At 36.1% G+C, this 11,737-nt stretch overlaps 1 protein-coding gene across 1 annotated transcript; it reads left to right on the top strand.

The window, feature by feature from the left end:
- Positions 1-9,821: 9,821 nt before the first annotated feature.
- Positions 9,822-11,137, top strand: LOC131874449 (uncharacterized). The gene is made up of 2 exons (XM_059217831.1): positions 9,822-10,095; positions 10,884-11,137. Exons 1-2 carry the CDS (start codon positions 9,822-9,824, stop codon positions 11,135-11,137), a joined length of 528 nt encoding a protein of 175 aa, XP_059073814.1.
- The last annotated feature ends 600 nt before the right edge of the window (positions 11,138-11,737 follow it).

The following is an 11,737-nucleotide window of genomic DNA, read 5'->3' as shown; positions in this document are numbered from 1 at the left end:
TATACTGATGCTTTGATTGCAATAAAGTTTTTAAATATTTTCAGTTTAATATGCAAAGAAATCACAACAAAAGATATATTCAAGATTGCATAAAATTGTTGCATTTTATTCATTTTGAAACAAGAAAGCATACAAGATTGCAAAAAATATTGTTGTTTCATTCTTTGAATAAGACAAGGTGTTTATATGTCCCATACAAGTCATGGGAATATCTAACTAAGCTATAAACATATATTTTTATATGAATATGAAAACAAACTATACAACAAAAGAAACAATGAACATAAAAATAAGGTGACCCATCATTGCCTGGAATGGCGAGCCTAACTAGAAAGAGTTGTTGAAGCTTTTATCTGCCCATCCACTACAAATTATTTCACTCCCATTCCAAGAGTACCTACAAAACAATTTATATTTTGAGTTAGAGAAATGAGGATTGTAGGATTTTGCCAAGATCAAGGGCACAATGAAAAGCATAAAAAGAGACAATAGAATGACAAGAACAAACTGTATTCTCATCAATATGCAAAAAATGATCAACTAGATTAACCAATACAATGAATATAGGCCTGCTTATATAGGCAAGGCCATATGGATGTATGAGCACACAATTATGACATGTGGCTCAATGAGAAACAAGGGTAGGCAAGAAATACTAAGAGTAGGTAGGAGAAATAATATAATATTCCACAAGAGGTGGATGACCCACCGAATGTGGAGTGTAAGAGCAAAATAAGACCACAAAAGGTGGAATTTCTCCTACAAGCTCTATCCCTATGTGCACACTTCCCTAAGTGTCTGAAATCCAAACTACGAAGAGATGCATTGTTCTAAGTTAACTTAAGTAAAGTGTAATAATATCCAAAATGAATATTTATTTACACCAACAAGGATCACCATACTTTCATACTCAAACTCAATGGGAATATAGTTCATCTAAATATAAGATACCAAAATATATGCCTATAGCTATCAACATGTCAAATTCAGAAGCAAAGAATCAATGCAGAGAAAATGCCATGAGATAACAACAAATATCATGTTTTATTTAACGTGTTTGTTTCATGCGCAGATACAAGGATCACATAGTACATTACTGATTCATCATAAAGAATGTGGGGTTAAATGAGGCTCCAGCAAGGGTTGAGCCCAACATGCTAATATGTCAATATTGCTTCATTGAGGAGGGACCCATCATTTACAATAGTCAAACTTTCAAGATCACTATTATGGATGATGTGCCTGTGACCAATGGATCCATATTGGCATATCAAACACCTAGTCAACCCCAATAGGGTCTCACAATAATTATTGCAATATCGAGTCCAAATAACATAATAAGATACATCATAAATCATTGCCAAGATGACATGAGGACAATCAAGGTTGAAAGGACAACTATTCTTCACAAACTAAAATAGTGAATTCATATCACAAGCACAAGAAAATCATACAACCCTAATCACTGTCAATACATCTCAGAGAAGAGTTCATATTCATGTCTCAAGCAAGCCAAGAGAGAAGAGAGGTCATTTGCTAAGTTATTGCAAAATGACAGCCATGCATCTCCAACAAAGGTGATAATACAATACCAATGATTGTACAGTGATTGTGATTTTTAAGGAACAATAGGTGATGAAGTATAACAATATAAAAAGAGCCTAATACACTCATGAATAACTCACAATTACAGTCTAACAATCATGAAGATACAGTCATGCCATGTTCCTATGGATTGATACATAGACGAATAAAGAGCGGTCATCTTCAAAAGAGATCTAGTATACACTATCCATCAAAGCATAAAGGATGTGCATTCAAGGGTTTCCATTCCAAAAGTAGCAGTCAATAACAGTAGTCATCAAATTAAAGGACACAATGAATATAACAATATTGTAGCTTCAGGGGACTAAAATCATAGATAGGATCATAAGTCATCACTATCTTTGAGAGAGTGGTATTAACCATGTTCCAAGAATCCTTGGAAGGTATTAAGAGGTAAACATAAAGAATTAGGCAATTGCTTCAACAATAATAGCCAGTACATAGTTATGACTGAGAAAACAAATTAGATAAAAGTAGTGCATTAAGTATCTTAGAGAATCTCACATTCAAGGGACAATCAATGTAAGAGAAGCATTTACACTCATTGACTACTGTGTAGTCATACAAAAACTCCACGAGTAACACCATCACATGCATATGATAGAGATAATGATGATGTTACTAAAATTCTTGCACAATACCAAATTTGGTGTCCTAACGAAGCCTTGCATTCATTCATTCTGAAAAGATAAAATCATGAACCAAGAAGAAATGCACTATTTTTTCTAACTTGTTTGCTTCATGTGTAGATACAGGAAAGTAAGATAGCATGTGGGTTAAAATGTGGCTCCCACGAGGGTTGAGCTCAGCATGCTGTAGATTGCAGAGATATTATGCTTCATTGCAGATGAAATGGCATGGCTATTAAAGCCTTAAGGCCAAAAGAAACTCAAGAGAAAAATGCAATCGGCCTGTGTAAAGTTGTACTTGGGCACTAAAGAGGGTTTTAAAAAGGCTTTAGAGTTTCCAAGCGGTTTCAGTCACTAGGCAGGAAGACCTTTTATCCCACATTGGCCACATGGAAGGAGTTTATCACATTTAAATATAAGGCCACAGATAACTATAGTGTCAAAGCTTACGAGATTTTGGCAAGAAGAGGCAGGTCATGGCCTGGTGGACCCTGTGCATGCGCATCTCAAGGCATCCTAATTTTGTGACCAACTGCCAGGAAGAGACTAAATAGTGAGCAAGTTGAAGAAAGATCAACGATGGTCGCAAATATCTAATGACTATTGCTATGTCGCAATGAAAAGATGCACACTAGATTATCACCACGACTGATGATGTTGCAAAACAAAGAGTAACGATCGACCATCAAATCAAGAGAGATCAGATGATAGAGTGACATTTCGGGGCTATCCATGATTGTCACTATACCGCGGTTGTGAAGTGCCTGAAATGAATACCCTTGCGACAGGTGGCAGTCTAGGTGGCCATCCAGGTGGGCTCAAACAAAATGATGATGCGCCACATGGTAGAGAGAAGACGAAGATCCATGAGTAGACCAAGAGCAAAGATTGAGCGATTGATCACATCCAACGGTTGGGTGGATAGATCTGACGGTGGTCGCTAAGCCACAAGGAAAAGTTGCTCGCCCAGGTTATCGCCACGACTTGGCGACAAGGTGGGACCAGGTCTAGATGGAAGATAAAGTGGACCCACGAGCAAATCAAAGGCTGACACATGGCAAAAGTCTACATATGAGCAAATGTCTAAGTCAACCTTGAACTTGAACTGGTTCAAATTGGTTCAAGGCTTCAAAATGGTTCAATGGTTAAAAGTTCAGTGGTTCACTGGTTCAAAGTGGATCACCATTTCTAAATGGTTCAATAGTTCAAAGTTCATTAGCATCGCTCGTTCTCGTGGGCCTAGGAAGATAAAAGCAAACAAGTAGACTCATTCCAAACAGATCAATGACCGTTGCTATACCGCAAGATAAAAATGATTGATGGATAATCATAGCAACAAACGATGGGGCCCACTAAGAAGTAAACAAGAAAGTTAAATGCAACCGACCATGGTCAATGCAAGCGATCCAGTGGTTGGCAATATTATTAAAATGCACGGTGGACTCAGAACTGGTTGTTTGAACGGTGAAAAGCTCGCCAAGCAAAGAGTTGATTTTTGCATGAAAGATTAATGCAAATGCAATTGAATATCTGAATATGCAAGTGTTAAATACCGTTGGAAAGCTCGCGAAATAGGGAGATCATTTCCACAACCATTTTTAATAGAAGTTTTCAACACGGAGAGCAGTTGCCAAGGGATGCATAAGATTTTCTTAGTGGGATTTTTTTATAATATAGTCACAGTTTAGTTCATCATGCAACTTTCACATGGGGATAGTTATTTTTCACATTTAGATATGTAGATTTTTAAATAGGAGGATCAATGGCAGTCCTTTTGAGCAGAAAATATTATTATTGTATAGATTATGCATGAGTTTTTATGCCATTTTTGGGGCAGTTTTGCCCAAGGCTTTTCTCATGCAGTGTTTTTAGGGTTTTTGAAGGGGATTCCTCATGATTTCTATATATTCCTTCTCTCCTTCTTTTTGCCCCTTGGTTCTTTCTTTTTTGCATACACATTTTTGCAAAAAAGCATTGTATCTCAACACTTTTTTCAGTTTTCAACATTGTAATAGAGATTATTTTCAGTTTGCAATAGAGAGTTTCAGTTTCCTTGTCAATTATTTCTTATTTTTCCATTGTCAGATGAATGATTTGACAAAGTTATTGTGATTTAATTTCGAATCCTTTTCTTTGTCTCATTTATGCTTTGCAGAAATATGAAGATTTCATAGTAAATTCAGGTTGTGGGTTGTGTTCATTTGGTTTTTAGTTCTTTGCATGTAGTGAAAATTCACTTTTCCCATATGTAGAAGTTAGATAACTTCGAGCCTTCACATGAAATGTTTATGAATTTCATGATCTTATTTGATTCGTGAGATAATTTTGGGGTCTTGTTGCAGCTGGTTATAGTTTTAGGACATCAAGTAGAACTGCATAATTTTGGTGTATCACCTCCATTGGGATAGGTATTTTATTACATGCAAGACTTTTTACTCTTTTTCCCACAAGAAGTTAGTGTAGGAGATCCATTAGAACAGGAAGCCGACCCGATCTCCGAAGATTCACCTTCACTTTGAGCAACCCACAGGCTCAAAGGTGTTTCCATGTTTCACAGGATTGCTTGTTTTTGAACTTAGCATCAAGGGTACAATCCTCAGTGACAATAGTTTTTGGAACGCCCTATGGGACCCGTTTGAGCTATTACAACTCAAAAAAAATAAAATCCATTTTTGCTGTTGTTTTGGTATTGACAGCAGTATTTCAGCCTATTGAGGTTATTTTTTCTAAGTACCTGGTGACTCTATTTTCTAGTTTTATGTGCAGAACAGGTCTTAACAGCATATGAAAAAGTATCAAACTAGATAGAGGGAGGATCCAGTTGAGCATATTGAGCTACGACCATCGCATAGAAGATCAAGGACAACGAAAAAGACAAAAAAAACAACAAATTCAACAATTGAGTTTCCAAAAAGTTTGTCGGTTGAAGTTTTTTCTTGAAATTCCAGATTCTAATCTTCTGTCTAATTCTTCTTCTCCACCTAATAATTCTCAACCCAATTTTGCTACCCGCATAAATCCTCTTTTTGTAACTACTCCAATTCAGACATCTATTACCCAGAATCCACTAGTAAATCCTCTAGTATTTACAATGGTCGTACCAAAAGCACATGCTTTTGTACCCTTCAATGGAGGAAGCCCTTTGAATTTGACCCAACATGATCCTATAGCAGGAGCAGCTCTGAAAAGTCTTCCTAGTTTCACTGGTGAAGACCACGTTACACCCATAGAGCACATAAGAGATATAGCATCTCTATGTTTAGTTCACCATATAACCCAAGAGAACGTAGCACTCAGGCTACTGGAAACATCATTCAAAGGCAAAGCACTACAATGGTTTAGGGGTTTGCAAATTAATTTAGTTATTGATTGGAATGATTTGGATGACAATCTAACAAAGCAGTTTGCAGATAAATCATATCACCTATCATTGGTTGAGCAAATGACCACTATCAAGAGAGCACCTCAAGAGCAGATGACTGATTTTAATTACCATTTTGAGCGAACCTGGAATATAATTCCTACAATGGTAAAACCCTCTCCTAAACATGCATTTTTATATTATTGAGAGCTTTAAATAGCGATATGGCTGTTATGATTCAATCTATGGGTGGGGTTACATTACCAACAGCTTATGATTTATCTATTAGAGTAGAAAACAACCTTATACAAGCTGGTAAAATTGCCCCTAGGCCTCCTATGCCTATTTTTCTTGATAGACAACCGTTGATGCCTTTACAAGTACCCCCTATAGCTGCAATACCCGTTGTTCCAACACTAGGTTTTCAAAATTATGTTGAAAATAGTGTTGTAGCAGACTCGTCAAAGCAACTACAAACGTTACAAGAGATGTTTATAAACAATGTTGAAGCAATTCAACTAATCCAATAGACTATGCAAAATTTTGGCAATGAATTGGTAAACATCAAGAAAAATCAGAAGCAAAATCAAAGGTATCAAGCCCCATATCAAGCTCCTTATCAACCCAATAGACCTAACTACCAAGTTGATGCTCAGAATCAAATGAGGAACTACAATAATAGGCAAAACCAGTAGTATAATCAAAATACTATTAGCAATTCTAAAGAAATTGTTTCTACTCAGAACAATATGGCACAGGAGTGGTGTTTTCCTTGCCAATAACCTCATAATCAAGCATCATGCCAAAATGCAATGAAAGCTCAATCACAAGCTTTGATGGTTCAAAATAACATGTCTTATCAAGATGCAGGTATAAATGAGGAACCAAAAGGTCCTGAGGTGGCTATGATGAATTGGCAAGGTGAGGAATTTTGTGGAGTTAATCATCTACAAGCACAAAATATACCTTTTTCACCTGTTGCAGAAAATACAAGGTCAAAGAAATGTACTATTGACATTGGACAACAAGCTATAAATAAACAACAACAAGCTGTAAATAATGGACAACAACAAAATAAATCCGGACAATAGCTAGATAAAGGGAAACAACAAGCTTCTACAAGTCAGCAAGTTGTTAATACACCTTAAGCTGTCCAGAATGTGCAGATTTTACCAAGAGGACAACCTGCAACACCTAAAGAATAGCAGAAAGCTCAATCTCAGTCAAAACCAGCTCATCAAGGGCCCACTGTTCCAAAAGTACAACAAAAGGTTATTGGTGTTCCATTTAATATTGTTGAATCTATGACAAAAACCACTATTTCCATGACAATGATAGATGCATTGCAAATTCCTGGACAAAAGGAATTGCTGAGAGACAAATTGGATAATCTTTTCTTGACTAATGAGCCTCAAAAAGATCAGCCTAGAGTTGCATTAGCTAATGATATCCCAATTAAGAATAATTAGCCAATCCAAACACTAAAGCCTCCATTTTTTGTAACATTGATAATTGACAACCATATAGTCCACAATTGCTTGATAGAGTCAGGAAACAATAGTTCAATTATGCCCAAAGACCTTGCAGATAAAGTTGGTCTAATTTATGAGCCTGTTTCTAGAGGAGTTGTACAATTAGATGGAACAACAATTAAGTTAGTTGGATTGGTCAAAGATCTTGGTTTTACCTTGCATGCTTGTCCTAATTTTGTAATACCTTAGGACATGTACATAGTTGACCTACCTCCACACTTTGCTATTTGCCTATCTAGAAATTTTACAACAAAATTAGGAGGATACCTTTTTGCTGATTGGTCACACTTATTTTTTAGAACCCGATATGGTACTAAGGTTACCATTAAGTTAGAACCCTAAGCCACTTGCCACTTAGAATCATATACCCCAAGTTCTATAAATGTAGATCTTACCATCAGAGAGCATGAGGAGTTACCACCTATCCAGGATCCAGATACACCTGTTCAAGGCATACCTGATGTGAATTTGGATGAGTGGGCAGCCCAGAATACTACAGAAGATCCTTTCATTAGCATGGATGAAATAGGTCTTGGTGTTTATATGATTCATGAGGAGGATTATGTTATTCCTAAGCTTGAAAAAGAGGATATTCCGTTTGACCAATAGTCAGAACAACAACAAAATTAGGTTTGGTAGCTTTATTTTGATGGTTCAAGAGGTAAGAATGGTTCCGGAGGAGGTGTTATGCTAGTTTTACCCGAAGGTATGAGATACTACACTGCTTTCAGATTTTCTTTTATCTGTACAAACAATACAGGTGAGTATGAATCATTAGCACATGGCTTAGAATGGGCTAGGCAGAAAAAAGTTAAATGTTTACAAGTTTTTGGTGATAGTGAACTAGTTGTGAACCAAGTAAGGAATATCCATGTCACCAAGAATGATGTTTTGAAAATGTACAAGAATAGAATTTGGGATTTAATCAAAGATTTTGATGCATTTAATCTACTGTCAATACCTAGAAGTCAAAATAAAGAAGCGGATAGACTTGCTGCCTTGGGTGCTCAATTTGACATACCAAATGAGGTAAGAAATATTGAAAGACAACAGTATGTTAAAGTTGCAGTAAGGTCCTCAGTTCTAGATAATACTGTTAATTGGCAATTTTTTGACTCAGATGAGTAGATTACCAATTTCCTAATTGAAGAAGCTGAGTTTTCTGCTGGAAATCGACGCAAGTTCAATTATCAATATGAAAATCAGTTTCTCCAATTGAAAACTAACAAGCTGCCCAAGGGTCTGGTAACCCTTGAATCTATTTTTAATATAGATAATCAGTTTAGGAAAGATAAAGGCAACATGTTTGTGAAGGAAGAATATTATGAACCTGTTGAAATATTCAAGGACAAGCTACTAAAAATTGGTAAGGTATGTACCCCTAAAGAAAAACATGCTTTTGTAAAACTTCGTCAAGAATTCAATGACATATTTGCATGGAGGTATGAAGATTTGAAAGGATTTGATCCTCATTTAGCCCAGCATACAATAAAGCTGGTAGATAATGTAAAACCAGTAAGGCAGAAACAAAGGCCTCTTAATCCAAAATTAGAACATCTTATGAGGACTGAGTTAAATAAGCTGATTGAAGGAAATATTATATTTCCAATCAAGAACACATCATGGGTATCCAATCTAGTTCCCGTTAGGAAGAAGAATGATGAACTGAGATTATGTGTTGATTTTAGAAGCCTAAATAGAGCATCCCTGAAAGACCATTACCCGCTGCCCTCAATGGAGCAAATTTTGCAGGTTGTATCAAGATCAAAGAGATTCTCATTACTTGACGGTTATTCAGGATATAACCAAATTCTGGTCAAAGAGGAGATCAGTACAAAACAATATTTACCACCAAGTGGGGTACAATGGATTATAATAAAATGCCATTTGAACTGACCAATGCAGGGGCAACATTTCAGCGTACAATGGATATGGCATTTCAAGGCCCGATTAACAAATTTGTTTTGGTTTACCTAGATGATGTAACTATTTTTTCTAAAAAGGCTAATGAACATCTTGACCATCTTAGACAGGTATTTGAGAGATGCAGGGAATATGGAGTTTCATTAAATCCCAAGAAGAGCATATTTGTTGTTCATGAAGGCAAGTTGCTAGGATATGTTATTTCAAAGCATGGGATTTCAATAGATCCTGAGAGGATCACAACCATACTTGCATTGCCATTACTAGCACATAGGAAGGGACTCCAGAGTTTCATAGGTAGAATTAACTTTATCAGAAGATTTATTCCTAATATTGTAGCATTGATGGAGCCACTTACAACCATGCTTAATAAAAAACATTCCTTTTCAATGGACTAAGGAAGGTAAGAACAGTTTTGAAGAAATTAAAGAAGCAATTGCAGCAGCCCCTACTCTCATTAATCCTGATTTTAAGAAAGATTTTATTCTATATTCTTTTGGGAGTGAAGATACTATTTCTGCAATGTTGTGTCAGCAAAATGATGAAATCTTATAACAACCAGTTGCTTTCTTTAGCCATATTTTGCATGATTATGAGACTAGATACTCATTTGTAGAAAAGCATGTGTTAGCAGTAATAAAAAGCCTTAAGAAATTTAGGCACATGCTCTCTAACAATAAGATTCAGCTTATGGTTGCTCATCATACAATGAAGGAGTTTTTGCTTAGCAAAGACATAAATGACAAAAGGGAAGGTTGGATTACTAAGGCAATGGAATATGATATATCTATCAAGGCAACCAAGCTAGATAGAGGCAAGGGTTTATGTGAACAACTTGCTAGAAGTATAGAAAATAGTAAAGAAGTGGAACAACAAGTTGAAACAATGCTTAATAATGAAAAACAACCTGCTGCCCCAGCTTTGCCTGTCACTTGGAATCAACAAATTGCCCATTATTTACAAATCGGTGACTGTTTAGAAGGCTTAGACAGATCAAAACGAAGGCATTTTAGGATACAGGCCATTCCTTATGCTTTAATAGATGGTATTTTGTTCAAAAATGATTATAACGAAGTTCTATTAATTATGCATTGAGCCAGATCAGATAGAAAAAGTTCTAAAAGAATTTCATGAAGGACCTGTAGGAGGTCACTTTACAACAAGAACAACAACTCTAAAAATTATGAGAGTTGGTTATTAGTGGCCTGAAATGTTTAAGGATGCTCACTCATGGGTGAAGAAATGTGAAAAATGTTCATTGTTTGCAAGCAAACAGACTCTGACAGCCTTGCCTTTGCAACCAATTGAAGTAGAGAAGCCTTTTGCAAAGTGGGGGCTTGATTTTATAGGACCTATTAATCCACCTTCAAGTGTAGGTCACAAATGGTTTCTTACAACAACTGATTATTTCACAAAGCAGATAAAAGCAGTTCCATTGAAAGAAGCTAATGAGACTTCTATTATGAATTTCTATCAAGACTTAGTGTCCAGGTTTGGTACCCCAGAATCAATCATTTATGATAATGCTTTAGCTTTCATTGGTCTTAGAGTTTCAGATTGGTTAGTTAAGAATAATATATTTGAACACTTCATCCAATTATTACCCTCAGGGTAATGGACAAGCTAAATCAACTAACAAGAACTTGATCAACATCATAAAGAAAACCATTGTTGAGAATCAAAGAACTTGGCATGAAAAGCTCAAGTTAGCCCTTTGGGCTGACATAATTACACCAAAGAGATCAACAGGTAACTCTCCTTATGTTTTAACTTATGGAAAGGAAGCAAGGTTACCTATTTCAGTTGAATTACCAACTTTGAATTATGTGAAAGAGTTTGAGTTACTTGAAGAGAAACCAATGCAGATTAGGCTTGCTCAGCTTGTGGAGTTAGAAGAAATTCGCAGGGAAGCATACAACAAATTAGAAATTCACCATGCTCAGATAAAGAGAACCTTTGATAGAAAAGTTGTACCACACTTATTTAATCAAGGTGATCTTGTTTTCAAGTGGGATGAGTTAAAGAACAAATGTGGTAGGCATACCAAGTTTGATGCCACGTGGGATGGTCTTTATGTTATCACATAATGCAAACAACATAATGCTTTCCAGCTTGCTAAATTGGATGGAGAAGTGTTGCCAATCCCTGTCAATGGGATTCACCTCAAACTATGCTATTGAGTACTAACAGTTTGCATATGTACATAGTAGAATAGTTGTAGTTCTTTCTTTTCAGCAATTTTCAAGCTCAGCTTTAAGCAAAGCTGTAGTAATTTAAATTAAATAAGTTCTTTCAAGCACATTGCAGCTGATCTTTCAGTTCATTTTTTGTTTCTATTTTCCTTAAGTGTAGATTGCACAGTGTGCAGGCTCAGCTGTATGCAGAGCCTTTGAAGTTTCCTTTTCAGTTTTGTTTAGAATGCTAAGGTGTAGTTCCAGATTTTGAGAAAGGAAAAATTGACTCAATGCCCAATGGATATGCTAGGCTACTGGATTCTACTATTTAGCAGGCAAACACCCCTGAGAGGTCGCCAAAAATATTGCCAAAATTCTTTCACAATGCCAAATTTGGTGCCCTAATGAAGCCTTGCATTCACTCATTCTGAAAAGATCAAATTATGAACCAGGAAGAAATGCATTGTTTTTTCTAAATTGTTTGCTTCATGTACAGATACAAGAAAGTAAGAT

This window comes from Cryptomeria japonica, chromosome 3 (assembly GCF_030272615.1).
Source record: "Cryptomeria japonica chromosome 3, Sugi_1.0, whole genome shotgun sequence".
In the NCBI taxonomy this organism is placed as follows: domain Eukaryota; kingdom Viridiplantae; phylum Streptophyta; class Pinopsida; order Cupressales; family Cupressaceae; genus Cryptomeria; species Cryptomeria japonica.
Note: the sequence above shows the minus strand (reverse complement) of the source record. Positions and strands in the feature narration are given on the sequence as shown.